The sequence below is a fragment of the Amblyomma maculatum genome, chromosome 10, assembly GCF_055883805.1.
Source record: "Amblyomma maculatum isolate TAMU_Amacu chromosome 10, ASM5588380v1, whole genome shotgun sequence".
NCBI classification, from domain to species: domain Eukaryota; kingdom Metazoa; phylum Arthropoda; class Arachnida; order Ixodida; family Ixodidae; genus Amblyomma; species Amblyomma maculatum.
Genome location: NC_139353.1, coordinates 64,932,502 through 64,948,834, shown reverse-complemented (window position 1 = coordinate 64,948,834; position 16,333 = coordinate 64,932,502). Strand labels below are relative to the sequence as shown.

The 16,333-nt window shown below is 42.9% G+C and overlaps 1 protein-coding gene across 1 annotated transcript in view; it reads right to left on the bottom strand.

The window, feature by feature from the left end:
- Nucleotides 1–1,722: 1,722 nt before the first annotated feature.
- LOC146176705 (uncharacterized) overlaps nucleotides 1,723–16,333 on the bottom strand; it is a 143,853-nt gene continuing 129,242 nt past the window's right edge. The window contains exons 3-4 of the mRNA XM_084581365.1: nucleotides 3,056–3,072; nucleotides 1,723–1,882 (exon numbers count right to left, since the gene is read on the bottom strand). Of these exons, the coding sequence (XP_084437491.1) occupies nucleotides 1,723–1,882; nucleotides 3,056–3,072 (177 nt within the window). The remainder of the gene's footprint in view (nucleotides 1,883–3,055; nucleotides 3,073–16,333) is intronic.

The window sequence follows — 16,333 nt, the reverse complement described above, 5'->3', positions numbered from 1 at the left end:
AAAACGCATTATTTATTAATATATGTGAAATGCTTTTCACAGATTAGGAACAATTCCTTAAACTAATGTTGTGAGCATACGTGAACCATTCGGGTAGAAGTTTGCGCAACGCGCTGTTGACAGAAAGTTCCAAGCTACGGCTGCAAAAAAATTGTGCAGGCAGTGATAAATAAAAAGCCACAGTGTGATCTTTTGCTCTGCACCACCATGCTCATCTTGAACGATCGTGACTAATGTTTGCGCTTGCGCTTCCATCAGAGGGGCTAATATCCACCTAACTGAACTTTCTGTTGGCTCTCATTGGAAGCATTTTTGCTTTTTAAAACTTCAACGAAAAATTGGGGACGAATATTTGTTCCATTCCAACTGTAATTAGTTACTCCATATCGCCTACTGTGTATTGTTTTTTATCGCGAAGCTATTTATTTGGCGTGAAGCACAAAATTCTATAAACTTATTTTGGTCGAAAAATATCTTACAATTTTTAACAGGACCTGGAAATAGTTTCCCTAAAGAGTGCAAATGCAAAAATATGTGCACTGACATGATTTATTAAGGAGGTGGTGCTGAGAATTACTGCTTGCTTTATTTGACGGAGAGCTTTATGGTCAGTGCTTATAAAATCCATCTACCTTTTTTTGTGACCCAGTCTGGGGGTTTATGCCAGCCGCGACAACTATTACGAACACCAAGCAGTGAGCTACCCCATTGAGACGTTCATAGATTCAGCTTTATTTCTCGGCACAGTGAGGTGAGACTGGGATTAAAAGCACCAAGGGCATAGCAAAGATCCCAGGCTCAAACAAAAAAGTTTCAGCAGAGGTCATAAATATTTGCAGGTAAGTCACAAATACAAAGTTTTAGTGACAAACATTTTCACTTATTTGCACACATTATACATATGGGAATCAATTATTACACTTTTAACAAAGCCATATTGCAGACATAGCTATAAATGGCACATTATATCTCTGAAAGAACGCACATACAAGCAGAGGAGAAACGAAGATGCAGTGATAGGGAGCACACATTATAGGATAGAAATAATGCAGTAAGGTCGTTTCTGAAACATTTTAATGACACTCTAAGCAGTTCCGCCACTTTGTTTCATAATTTGTTGCTTATATACGAACCTCTCCTTTGCCATATCATCCTCAATTGTGGGTAGAGAGATGCTTGAGGATTGTATGGTTTGTTGCACAATTCTTGCTAATGATCCGTAATGAAACGTTTCTTATACTTTATCTCGTCAAAGAATTGAAAAGTGCGGGAATAATTCTGTTTTTCATGAACTATTTAACAGCCATGATAATGACAGTATATGCACGGAATCTTTTTATGTAAAAGAATGAGCGTTTTGTAGTCGGTTGTTGTTGTACCCCATACTAAGGCTCCCGTTTAAGAAACATGCAGATATCATTCTTGCTCTTCAAGGGAACAAAATATTGATCATTGAACATCTTCATGTACAACAGGTGAAACTACATTCAATTGTCTGATAGGAGCATTGATATAAACATTTCACTGAAAACAATCTGCTGAGTAATTTATGTTCTCTTATTTATAATTTTTACTTTACTGTCATTATTATTAAGAAAAAACTATTATACAGAACATCTGTTGCCAGCAAGATTCAAGTATTACCTGCAATATTCAGCGCAATTATGTCATTTTTATTTCTCGGAATGGTGCCTCCCTATTTCGCACTTCGCAGGTATATCACTACAACAAATGTGATAGGGACGCTTCTTCTTGAAGTATGCTCCGGCATTGTTCAGTGTAGAGAACGGTTCCATTTCCCGGTAGTTTATTAAATTCCTTCACGCAATCAGGATGAGGGCCTTGTGTTATTAAAGAATCCCGCACTCGTAGCTCCCACCACCTTGAATCTGTCCAAAATAGAAATTACCCTACATTTTAAAATGCTCACGAGGATTTCTGCTCAAAACAGACATATATAGATCACTAATGTTTGTATATTATACGGCGTTTTGAAGGGAAATATAACCTAGATACTGCTGATGGCGTTTCCTTCTTTTGCTGCAATGCAAACAATAAAAATGTTCATGCAGGAGGTCTGATTATCGGTTACGTTGTGTTACATTAAATGCTTAGAATATTTTTGATTCAAGTATTACATTTGTGTGCTTAAACCGTGCTTGGCAAATTCATCTTATTCGAAAGCGCAGAAAACAGCACCGCATTGGTGTTATGAATCGCAGGCATAGAGCTTTTACACTCTGCTCAAATCAAAACAAAACTTTCGAATTCATTGTCGATAAAACTTTATGCGTACCATTCGAGGCTTTTATTAAACAAACCCGCATTGAGGGCAGATATGCCATGCATAAAAATAGCGCGCTGGTATTGCCGATGCGAGCCGAAAGCTCCCTCCCAAGTGCTTAACTAAATAGCTAATTCTCAGGTTTTATTATCAGCCGCTTCTTCCTCCTTAAAATTCATAAGCAATGTGTGGAGACCCTCTCTTGATGCTATGTCTTCCCCAATGAGGCAATATGATATCGCCACGTATAAATTCAACGACGAGAGCAATTTTTTTGTGCCTGGAGCGCTCGGTAGGATCTGGGCTCTCTGAGCGTGCAATGTTAGGGTGCTGGACCTTGCACTGCAGAGAACGTAACAACTTCAGAGAGGTCACAGGGAACGATCACGCGACACGGAACTTTGCAGTGGCCTCCAGGCTGGAAGCGTAAACATGGCTCAACTCGGCGTGCGAGGGAGCAATAATAATGCTCTTTTTGGTAACGGCGCAGCATCGCAACAGTTGATCTTTTTCCGCCAAAAACGGCAGCAGTGTGGAAGACTGACCAATCCCTTAGGACACAGTCAGTGCATAAAACCAGTAGCATTCTACCGGTTTGGTAGCTGATATGATCTTGTATCCTACAAAAGCAGCTTACAAGTTGGATAACCTGCAAAGACAAGCTTCGAACACTGTTTGGGACGCCTAATGATCGCACCTGGGAGCAAGAAAACAGATTGGTTTGGTTTGTGGGGTTTGACTTCCCAAATCAACTTAGGCTATTAGAGTCGCCGTAGTGGAGGACTCCGGAAATTTGGACCACCTGGGGTTCTCTAACGTGCATTGACATCGCACAGTACACGGACGCCTTGTTTTTTGCCTACAGGGGAAAGCGGCCGCCGAGACCGGGATTCAGTCCCGAATTCTTGGGAACAGTATTCGAGCGCCGTAACCACTGCGCCGCCCCGGCGGGATGAAATAAAATTATTTATCACACGTTTTCTTCGAAAGTTGTGTTGTCAACATCCAAGACGTCCAGGTACTTTGTCATAATGTCGACACCACACTAAGTGCGACCGGTAAGGCAGGTGGCAGTTCAAATTTTGATGACGCTTTTCACTGGCTCGCGCTTAAATTCCTACTGCTACTTACGCCATCATTCAAGAGTGCTAATAATGTAGGTAGGCAAAATCTCCGCTTTCCGAGCAGTTTTCGAATCTTCCTAAGACAGGAGCTACATCATCGTGCCAAGAGCAGCGACCATTATCTCGACAAGCCTCAGACACTGGTAAGTTTGAAGATCTTGTGACCATAACCATCCATTCTTAGCTGCAGGGCTCCTGAAATTTATGATTGTTTCAACGACCTCCACAGACTTCATACTTCCTGTTGAATACAAAACGCCATCAGCACCAAGGCGCCCACGCCTCAACAGGCCTGTGCAATCCCAGCTCAAAAGCAGACGCCATCAACACCAAGCGCCGTAGCAGAACAAGAGAGCACGCATAATTTTCATCCAGTCACCCGATTATCAATATAATCCAACAGGTCCTGACACGAGAACCATTGTAACAAATGCAAGCCGAAGAGAGATTCATGGGCTCAGACTGGGGGAGACCAAGGATGCGAAATGTCATAGCAACAACCGACATTTCATACCTAAACTTGCATCGAATGTCCGCTTGAACCTGAATCCCGTGCGACCTCGAAATCAGCAGTGAACAAGGCTAAACGCTACCTTCCCTAATTGGCTTCCAGCCCCTTTACAAATCTGACTGCGAAAATCTTGGTCATCCCAGGGAACCCAGACCCTCGGACATCTTATGCCTCCAATTAACTGTATGCACTCCGACATTGAAGCGATATCTCAAGTCTATTTAAAACATGGCACACAGAAAATGCACTTTGGTATTCCCCATACTAACAGTCATACAACACAATCTCCCCTTCCATTAAATAAACGAGGTCATCGTGAGGATCATATCGAAAAAAACCGAAAAATTAGACAGTGTTCTTTTAAAACCTCTGCAGCATCCTGACAAACATACGGAAAGATTTGAACCCAATTTTAATGGAGCGCATACGTAGAGCGACACAGAAGACCCCTAATTAATAAAAGAAAGTTTATTTTTGTACGTAAGCACAGAACGTGGTTAACACAAAGACATTCCTGTTGGAACCAGCCTGTTGGCCACCGCTGAGGAGATGGACCTCCTAATAAGCAGGTTTGTTCCCCAGTTTATTACGGAAGAATTTAACCAGAGACATTTGCCTAAACTTAGCATACGACAAACCCACAGCGCCACTACATCTGCACCAATCTGAAAGAATCTGAACAGCGACTACAAATTTCTTAGCTTATCTCTATCGGCAGTCCGTACGAAGAGCCGTACTGGCTCCTCCGAAATAACAAACCAAGATAAAGTCATGAATATTCGGCTATCAAACGATAGCATCCAAAATATTAGTGATTTCAATACAACGTAAGAGATTTATGCATAAATCACCCGTAGGACTCAAACAACAAAATCACCGTACACAGGCAGATATGTCGTAGATTTCTGGGAGCCCCAAAATGCCCAGTAAAACGGTAGGAAAGAAAATAAATAGACCACTAAAACTAAAAAACGCACAAGTTATGGCAGAAGCCCACGAGTATACCGTAAAGCTCTCCAAACAAGACTGGGTAGAATTCCTAAAACTAGTGAAAGGTGCCCTGAGCTCAGTGAAAGCATAGTCGTTTCAAAAGAGGTCTAATTAGAAGATTCAAGTCAACTGCATGAAGAATCCTCTATGCCAAACCGCAATGAACCGCATGCACAGACACACAGCTGATTATAGCCATACCAAAAATACATAGCAAACGCCTTTCTCCGAACCCATCCGTTAACTTCCCTACACCACTGAAAGAGGTACATGTAAAGCCTCCACGTTCAAAATACTACACGGGAAGGAGACACAATTAACAATGCCATGATCGGGGAACTAAGCACAGATAATGTGAAGGACCTAATTTATTGAATCAACAAAAATTGACAGAGAAGCACAGGGTCCCAACAGCTCGGAGACAGGAGAACATCAATACTATAATGGAGGCTGGAAAGCCATCGGTTACAGAGCCTCCGGCCGATCATCCTGATTGCTTGCCTCGAAACATTATATGAGAAATATTTCAACACAACCTGGACAATTACACAAGCGAAAAAAAACCCTTTTCTTCCTGCCTGCTGGCCTTTTGCCATGGTACCCAGTGTAGTCATATGAAATATACCCGGGCCGGGTAAAAAAAGTACTGTTGGCCCTAAATCTCAAAAGGAGCAATTGTCAATATTGGCTATGAAGCAAAGCAAGCAATATTACAAGAAATAAACTCCATAGCGGGGATAATAACTTTATTACCGGGAAGGCTTTTCCGATCGCATAGTCGCCATAAGAATTTGAGCGATGCGGTCACTAACGAAAAGCGTGCCCAAAAACGCATGACCAGCCTCACCAGCGTTATGCGCCATCGCAATGCACAATTTATCTAACGAGCTCTTAACCCGCAAACATATATACTTCACATTCTAAGCTCACGACTCAACCATAATTGCTACGCAGGGACACTTGAGGCAGAAAATGCTGTGCAAGCAGCTATTAACCTAGTTCGGAAAAAATTACGTCTCTTGAAGGAATTGAACTTTGCTTCGAAGACCACAAATTTTATTAACGATAAGATCGGTGTTTGGGGCTGTTGCCACAAAGTAATTTGAGAGAAGATTATAAGATTAAGACCCAAAGACACAGTGAATTACATTTCTATAATGACTACAAAGCTCACGTGGCCACAGAAAGGCATGAGGGATCAAGACTCCCTCCGCCTATTTCAAGCTTTTGTCTTAAAAAAGGTTACATAGGGCTCCCCTATCAAGCTATTGGATCATTGACGAAATGGTTATTGAGGTCATCATCTGATGAGATTTTAAAACGCACCTAAACCTCGCTTCTGACACTCCATATTTGGAGTGTCAGCACAGCACAGTCTAGGAGCTCAAGGAAGTGTTACTGAATTAAATCAAACGGTAACGAAAATGTGGCGAGTTGGGAAATACTGCTGAGACTGTGTATAGGGAGGCATTAAGGACTAGTGAGTGCAAGTACTAAATGTCGACTCCTAATGTCGAGAAAATCTTGTAATTGCGATCCCAGAAACATGCACACAGCTAAAAAGCAAAAGCCAGTCTAAGACCTTGCAAAAACGTTATGCAAGGACAAAAGAGCAGTATACGTGGAATTGGTAGCCTATGCCCAGCCGAAAGTGGTAATTATATTTGCGGTGGACAATCAGAAGAGGCGGATTGTCAGAGCAATAATCTGTGATAATATCCCTGCGAAAGACAATTCCTTGCAATAGCCATCACTGTCAATATTCAGCATAAGTGCAAAAGACATCGATTGCAGTGACAGACTCAGCACAAGTCTGCAGCGACTACTTTGCTTGAAACCCCGACGGAGAGAAAAATATGCAAACACTACCTCACCCACAGAGCGTAACTTGGGCAACTAGACGCAATTACCTTGAGGACAACGAGGCTGCAGATGATGTGGGCGAGGACATGTAAACAGGGTGGACACACTAGAATGGTGACACGCTAGAACATCTTATGAAGCAAATGAACAAAGGCTTCGCCAGCAAATAAACAACTATCCTCAGGTATTACAGCCTAGAGATTACAAAGCAGTCCATTTATCAGTTCAGTTCAGTCGTTCAGTCGTGTCCGACTCTTCGTGACCCTATTGACCATGTCACGCCACGCTTTCCGGTCTCTCACTATCTTCCTAACATCACATAACTTCATCTGCAGTGCCTCGAGGATGCCATCTAACCATCGCGTTCGCTGCCTACCCCTTCTTCTAAAACCCTCAACTATTCCCAACATCAAATTTTTCTCCAGCGACTCCTCTCTTTTCATCAGACGACCAAAGTAGCTGAGCTTTAACTTTAGAATTTGACCCTCCAATGACCAGTCAGGGTTTATGGTCGACAATATTGACTGATTTGATCTTCTGGCAGTCCAAGGAACTCTCAAGAGTCTTCGCCAGCACCACAATTTAAACGCGTCAATTCTTCGGCGCTCAGCCTTTTTCACAGTCCAACTCTCGCATCCATACATCACAACTAGAAAGACCATAGCACGACTTATACGGATCTTGGTTGGCAGACTAATGTCTCTGCTCTTTACTAGGCGGTCAAGGCTAACCATTGCTCTTTTTCCCAGAAGCAAGCGTCTCCTAATTTCATGGCTGCAGTCTCCCTCCGAGGTAATCTTGGAGCCCAAGAAGAGAAAATCTGTCACAGCTTCCACTTCTTGTTCCTTGATGCTCCAGGACTTGATAGGGCAAGACGCCATGATCTTTGTCTTTTTAATGTTCAGTTTAAGCCCAAACTTCTCACTCTCTTCTTGTACGGGCATCAGAAGTCTCTTGAGTTCCGCTTCACTTTCTGCCATTAAAGTGGTATCATCCGCATATCTAAGGTTGTTGATACGTTTTCCAGCAGTCTTCACTCCAGCTGAAGACTCGTCCAGACCGGCCTTCCTCATGATGCACTCTGCATATAGGTTAAATAGGCAGGGCGACAGTATGCAGCCTTGCCTCACTCCTTTTTCAATCGGAAACCAATCAGTAAGACCATGCCCAGTTCTGACTGTGGCCTCTTGCCCTTCATACAGGTTCCTGAGGAGACAGATGAGGTGAATTGGAACTCCCATCTCTCGGAGAGCTTACCACAATCTGCTGTGATCTACGCAGTCAAACGCTTTCGCATAATCAATAAAGCAGAAGTAGATGGGTTTTTGGAACTCTCTTGCTTTTTCCGTGATCCAGCGAAGGTTGGCAACTTGGTCTCTAGTTCCTCTGCCCTTGCGAAACCCAGTTTGCACGTCCGGAAGCTCCCGATCCACATACTGCTGCAGCCTACCTTGCAGGATTTTTAACATCACCTTGCTAGCATGCGAAATAAGCGCGATCGTGCGGTAGTTGGAACAATCTTTGGCACTGCCTTTCTTTGCAATGGGGATGTAAACTGACCTCCTCCAATCCTGTGGCCACTGCAGGGTTGTCCAAATCTTCTGACATAATGTATGCAGAATGTTAACAGCGTCATGGTTAAGGTTTTGAAGCAACTCAGCTGGAATGCCATCAATTCCGCTAGCTTTGTTCTTAGCAAGGCTGGCTAAGGCCCATTCAACTTCACTCTTCAGGATGCCCGGCTCGAGATCAGTGATCACAACCGTCTTATGTTGGGTTTGCACATTCGGGTCCTTTTTGTACAGTTCTTCTGTGTATTCCTGCCACCTCTTCTTTATCTCTGCGGCTTCAGTGAGGTCCTTGCCTCGTTTGTCCTTTATCACGCCCAGCTTAGCACAGAAGCTTCCTTTGATATCTTTGATTGTCTTATACAGAGCTCTTGTGTTCCTTAGTTGGTTGTTGTCCTCAACTGCTTGGCACCGTATGTTCAGGAAGGCATTCTTATCTCTCCTTGCTATTTTTTGAAAATCCGCATTGAGAACCTTGTATCTTTCTCTTTCCCCCATAACTTTTGCCATCCTCCTTTCCTCAGCTATTTGCAAAGCATCTTCAGATAACCAGTTTGCTTTCTTGCATTTCTTTTGCTTTGGAACTACCTTAGTAGCAACTTCTTGTATTATATCACGAACATCAGTCCACATCTCTTCGGGCTCTTTGTCCTCTAGATCTAATTCTTGAAATCGATTCCTCACTTCCCCAGCATATTCTAATGGAACTTGATCCAGATTATACCTGAAAGGCCTTCCAGTTTTCTGCGTTTTCCTCAATCGAAGCTTAATCTTGGCAACAAGAAGCTGATGATCGGTGCCACAATCGGCCCCAGGCCTTGTTTTTACTGCTTGTATAGCGCTTCTCCATCTCTGCCGGCAAATAATATAATCGATCTGATTCCTGTACAGACCGTCCGGTGAAGTCCATGTGTACAGGCGCCTCTTGTGCTGTTGAAAATGAGTATTCGTTATGGTCAGGTTGTTTTCTTGACAAAACTCTACTAGCCTCTGCCCAGCTTCATTTGGCTCACCAAGACCGAACTTGCCTGTAATTCCGGATATTTCTTCACTCCCTACCTTAGCATTCCAGTCTCCTATGAGAAAAACGACGTCTGATGATGGGGTGCGGTCTAAAAGGCATTGTAGGTCCGCATAAAATCTCTCAACGTCAGCTTCTTCAGCAGTAGTGGTCGGTGCATAGACTTGGATAACTGTTATCTTGAAAGGGTCCATTTATAATATATTTATAATATTATAATATGTATATTATTATATTATATTATAATATTCGTATTTTAAGCAAAATCTCTCCAACAATATGCTCAAATTACTGAGCTTGCCAGAGCTTGCCAGTTTGTACCTCCATTCCCTACTCTGCGTCGTCAGCAGTGCACCTGTCTGTCCAACTCCTCGCCTTCTTTTTGGGTCTGTTGTTGCCTTTAATATCTCCCAAGTCCAGCAGAATAGCGCACTGCAAATAACAGTTATCTGCTTCAGCTGCTCTCACGCTGCCCATATTCTTTTTCTCCAAAGCGAATTCCCCTTATCTCGTTACTATTCTTGACGCGTTGCTTCTTGCCCCAATCGCAGCCCAATTTGTCAAGACCTTGCCTCTATTAACATCGAAGATTTTTGCTCTCTTTATCCTACCAAGCGATTTGTGCTCAATCGCTGCATTCGTCTTAGCTTTCCATTGCCCCGTACCACCACAGCGCTCTAACAAAACAGTCTGTGAAGCTCCCAGAGGGGACGCTGCATCAACGCCACGAACTAGAAACCCTCTTTGACCCCAGGATCGAATTCAGTAGACGGCATCGCCGACGGTGTTCCGTGTATGTTGTTAGTTAACAGCGGTGGGAACATATCAGGAATGAATGTTGCTATTGCCTTCATATTTTCGAATTTCTAACGCCTGCATTGATCCGATCTACGTGTCGCAGATGAAGACACGCCTGCTGTAGATGGGCAATGTAACGCTCGGATCCTGATAGCCTGCCACAGCATTGCAGTATTTCTCCTGCTCCCCTGCATTCCCTGGACTTCAGCACTCGTCCTTGAAAAATACTTGTCAAGGAGTTGACAGAAATAGTTGCCATATTGTCTTTATGGCGCCAAATTTTTCCTCTCTGTGAATTTCTGCCCGGCAACAAGCAGGTTACTGTGGCAGCCAGGACAATGATAAGACAGCGTTTATATCAAGCTTGGACTTCACGAATGTAATGCAACGACTTTTGGATTATGAAACCCACCGGCTAAATCAGAATTCCTGATGGACGCCCTTTTCTAAGGTTTCATGTGACCAATTTTGTTCTGGTAAACGAAATAGAGATTGTCTTCTACCCCACCTTTTCTGTTCAGTACACCGAACTTTCAAACACCATTCTCTCTTCGTCATTCCTGACTCCAGATCAACTCCTACGTAGCATTTTTGATGTCTTCAGCTTCAAATCTTCAACCATGTGGTGCACGCCACTGCGTTGTCCAAAAAGGACGCGGCACTCCACTAGAGACTAAAATCACCAAGTCAAGTTTGAGGCCGTGATATACTTCCCTTCTCTTTCCTGGAACGACCTGCACAGCTTAAGCGGGCAGAGCTACTACTTCCGTCAATTCAGGTAATGGAGGGCTTCGTCAATGTCGCACGCGGCCAGACCAATCTTCTTACAAGGTATTTACTTTCTCTACGGGACCCGGCCAAGCAAACGTCTTTTCAGCGCTCCTGCAGCCTCGCCGCTTCGACGGTCGTTCAGTTTTTGTGCACGTCCCCACAAAATCCTGAAATATCTCACCGGGCATGAACCCGACGGTGTAATTTTACCGCGCTAATCGGGCATCAGTTGCCTCCCGTACACCGCAGAGCGCCATGTACTCTATCACCGAACGCGAAGGCTTATGTTATGTGAAGGCTCGCTGCTCAAAGGCCGCGACAGGCACTCAGCATTGCTCGCCTGCGCTCGGGTGAAAGCGAAACTGAAAAATTCACCGGAGTTCAGCGCCCGCCCGAACCAGCAGATATATAAAACTGTTATCATGCTAATATTCACCACTGATCCGTGCTTTAGTTACATAAAATGACCAATTATTACGTACATGTGCTCTATAAGGGCTAAGTATGAATGCAGATTCACAAGAATGTATACGGTGGTATTCCCTTTTTGCACAATGACTTCAGTATGAATGTGCAAGCAATAATTGCCACATTATGATAATTTTAATACCCTACGGAAATGACGCAGCAGCAGTACAAAGACGCATTGTATAAACGCTGTAGAAACATCAGGGTCGTTCTTGCATTGACTCAGCTACTGCCTTACGCTGGAATGAGAAGACTTGTGAGATTAATCATAGTCATTTTCCTCTATCCCACGGAAGCTTTTGTCTTCCACACAGAAACATCAACTCGCGATACACCACAAAGGTAAATGGCGGCCTACGCCATGATGTGCACCCTATGTAGAAAGTGTCGTCTATTTTTTCACTAATAAACAACAGCGTCAATAGCTCTACTGGCTCGCAGGTTGCTTCGGCATGACAAGGAAACCTCCACCAGAGCGGCGGTGTTTGAAAATCAGTCAGTATTCTAACAAAAGGTTCACAGCAGCTGTCCGCACTGTCCACTGATGCGTTGCGAAGGTCAGCAATGACGGCCATCCTAGTGGCGCCATCTATTGGAGGTCGCAGAACTGCTCTTTGTCACAGGGGGCCCTTTCTTAGATTAGGTCAGCAAAGCGAATGATGCTCTTGTGCGTGTTGCGCTCGCTATGGCCCGGGCTCTCTCGCTCGCGCTTGGTTTCCTCAACTTGAGTGCTGCGTCCTGTGAATTATGAGCTTGACCCCCCGGTTCGCTTTCTTGTAAGAATATATATACTTTGCTAGGTGCATTTATAACCCGTTACCGCCCTGCAATTAAGCAAACCTTCAGGTCTTTACAGCAATACTGCGTTTTTTTAATTAAAAAAAAAAAACTCGCTTTCCTTTTCCAGCCATCTGCGCTGAAATGCAAATAATTTCAAAAATGACGAACATTTGAAAATGTTAGGAACATGTTAAGATTGCAAACCCAGCGCGCATATTCATATAAGCAATAGCTTGGTACACATCTAAGAGTAGAGGAAGAAATTCTTTCTCTAAATACTATTCACCTCTCTGCAAAACAAAATAGCAATTTACTATTGCCGGGCACCTACTTCTGAAAATAGAATGGCTTCAAAGTATGTGCCTTTTATTGTGCACGTCTTAATTCTTGTAACAATAGTCAATATATATTGAAAATTCAAGCACTAGTTTAGATCTTCAGGTTTTATGGCCGTAAATGGCAGCATTGAAAGCCAATGTTCGCTTCATGAACATAATTCTCACACCTCATAACAGTGCTATAATTATTGTGATTTCGATTGACCTTTGTTCTTTAGAACATTTTTATGTCTGGTTAGCTAATATGTTTGGTGTAGACATTTGGAGTGAGTAACCCATGTCAGTACACGGGCTGCCAAAGTCTAGAAGCGGTATGGCTAAACTAACGAGAGAATTACGAACGCTAAAAACTATCGTTTTATATAAATTACAATATGAGCATTACAATTGGCCTTCGATGCGGTCATATGTCAATTTGAAAATATCAATATTACATACAAATTGCGCTAAAATCTTGCGTTCCGACTTCCCAGATGCTCTATATTATGAACTGAGCTCCTAGCAGCAGTAAAGTCTTTTGTCACTGTAATTACGAATTCTTCCATAGGAAAGCCTAATCTTTCAAAAAGGTGATTCCTTCTACTCTAATATATTGTTCTTTTAAATCTTAGTAATTAATTTGAGAATATTTATTTCTACCCACTTGTGAATAAAACCTGGAACACTGCACACGAATAGTCTCCACTCATGAACACCAAATTCTCCGAGTGGTCCGGTGCACGTCCTGGAAGAATTAGGAGCACTGTCTTTAGAAACGTTGAAAAAACTGGTGCACGAAAACAGCGATTGTGTCATCGTAAGAAACAATATTAGCAATCTATTAAAATATTGTACATTCACAAAATGCTAAGAGCGCTTACAGCAAAAGGCAATTTCTTCCGGCTTCCGTACTACTGAAAACATTTTAGTGCGTCTTTTATATAAAAAAAGAAACAGGGTCGGGTGAACCAACAACAAGATATGCCTTAAAACTTGGTAACTCTTTTGATTACAGCCGTTTAGAGAAAGCGGCTGGTTAATACAATATGCGTGGTGCATGGAAAGGATCCTTGCCTCCTGACGCATGAATTTTCAGCGCGTTCCTTCAAGACTCCTGCGCTCTTTTTAAGGACTATGATTATTCTGATACTTTTACCCATCAGTTGAGAATTCGACCTCGTTTAAAATGGGAATTCGATAATATTTCCTACGAAACAATGGTAAGACAATAAAGACAAGAGTGAACACTCTATAGTTTTGGGAAACCCCGTATTGAGTGCACTAGCACGTCATATCTCATATCGGGTTCGACTGAGCGTTCCAGTTTAAGTTGAAAGTGTGTTTCAGACAAGCATCAGTGAATTTGCCCATTAGAACCATAATGGCATTGAACTATAATATTTTGGCGTTGCCTTGTCACCATCAACCGGATTATACCGATTGCAGAGCGGAGGCCTCTGCATCGACTTGGCTCATGTGACCTTCTTAACCTCATCCGCACACGTAACTTTCTGCTGCCCCAGCTAGGCTTTCCCTCCCTTAAAATCCAATTTGGTACCCTTAACGAGTATCGATTATACTCTCTTCGCGATACATGCCCTGCCAGTGTTTTTGATTTGAGTTACAATTTCATTAACTCGAGCTACTTCTCTCAGGCACTCTGCGCGCTTGCTATCTCTTACCGTACACCTATCATTTCATTCGTTTAATAGGTATCTACGTAACCCTTAACTTAAGTAGTACCCTTTTCGTTAGCGTGCACATTTCAACTTCAAAAGTGAGCACACGTGGGACGCAACTGTTATACACGTTCCTCTTGAGAGATACTGGCAAGATGTTAGTCATAATCTGCGAGTACTTGCCAAACACTCTGCATCCTAAATTTATCATTCTTGTTTTTTCCCTTCCTTGACCCGAATATGCATTTCTATCTGGGCTAAATGTACATATTCGCCTACCACGTCCAGCGTTTGGATACCGTCTAAGAAACCTTAAAAATGAGAAAGAAGCCCCTACGATATGTGAAAGAGTACGACGTAGGTAAAGTGCGTATTTGTCCAAGCTGTTCAAATTGCGCTGGCCCGAAATACCTCAAACCTGGCTTCGATTCCCATATTAATTCTGACGAAAGGTTTTACAGCTGCTGAAAACCAGATATGCCATGTTTTCTCTCGAAATCACACAGGTTGTTGAATAAGTGCCCTGCGTTGCCACCCACTAGCTACGACTTGCGATAAGAATAGTCGTGCGTCTGTGCTCACTATACCCACCACATTGACGTTGAGAGTTTCACTGAAGAGGTTCCTTATAATTGCCGCATTAAAAAACTCGTCTCATTTGGGTTTGACGTAAAGTTACTCCACCGCAAGGGGAGTAATTAGCTTTGATAGCTCGTCAAAACGCTTGGCCTATCCCGCCAGACCAAATCCGGGGCTCTAACGGACATTTTAAATCATAATTAGAACCAAGTGGGCCTGCTACTAAGCCCATATACGTTCAGAGACAGGCAACGTGGAAGAGAACTAAAATTCTGCATGTAACAGGGAGGAAGTTTTTCTTGTGGAAATGGGGTAGTTAGTGTTCCCTTAACCTTCCATATGATTCCTGGACGGCATAATGAACAGTGGCGTCTATAATTAGTCTCCTGCTCAATGCTATACAGTTATGAGACATGAATTTTCAAAAACAAAAATATTGGATGAATACCTATATACTCCCGCCACTTTCCTAGCTTTAAAAACGCGCCTTGTGTGGCGTTCCGGATACAGCTTTCTGCTAGCAATACAAAGTACTTCGTTTTATTCTTGACTAAACCGAAAAAACATGTGAAAATGATGTAGAAAATGTTCAAAACGAAATCTATACACTTATAACATAAATCCATTTAAAACATCCAGGCAAATTTGACTCGCATAGATTTCAAGTTTTAATTCCTTTAATTACATTCTAGTCGTAACGTTTAGCATGACCTTAGGGTCTCTTTTGGTATTCCCGCGTGAGGTTGTACATCCACGACTATGTGACCCCCTCAACCAGTTAAAATTTATCTTCTTGTTCCTCTAGATATATTTCGCTTACTCCACCAACGACCATAGTAACGTCATATATATCTAAACCTGGGACTCTTGCGCTATCCCATAATTCTGGTAAGCAGCTCGGAGATCGCAGCGCTATTCAGCTGTAAGCGCTCACTTTCAGACGTTGAAACGCAGCCCTGAACGTTAAAAGAGACCGGTAAAACCACCCTAAATAAGTGATCGGTAGAAGGTTTTTATTTCTGTTCATAATGGCAGAGTCAACTGAGCCACCCGATATTGGCTAAATATTCTAACCGGATTTCCATTTATATGGAGCAATCCTGAAAAGTATCGCTGCACAGCATCCTAAACGCAGCTTCAAGGTCTGATATCCATTTCTTATGACCTGATTACACATTGCGAGCAGTTTGCTTGTTAAAAATGGGTTTAAACTTCTCTGTATCTATACACTAGGTTTATTATACTGCGACCACTGAAACTCCCGTTACTAAAAAAATTCGCCGTCAGCCGTGACATCATTTTGATAAAAAAGTAGCGCCATGCTGCCTCTGGTGGAAGGCCTTCGGCCTGTGATATCGTTAGACACTGACTGATCAGCGGATTATGACACTTTATAAAAATATATGACACGGCCGTGCTTTGAAAAGCTGCACTCTGCTTTTTTAGATGGCTGGGTGAAATTCGTATCAGACTCTCCAGTACATGACCTGGCGGTGCAATTGTGGGCACCGCACGCTCGTTGAAGCGGATTGGTTACTGGATGGTATCAGCGTCCGTCTGAGGGCCCAAACTGTAAGTTG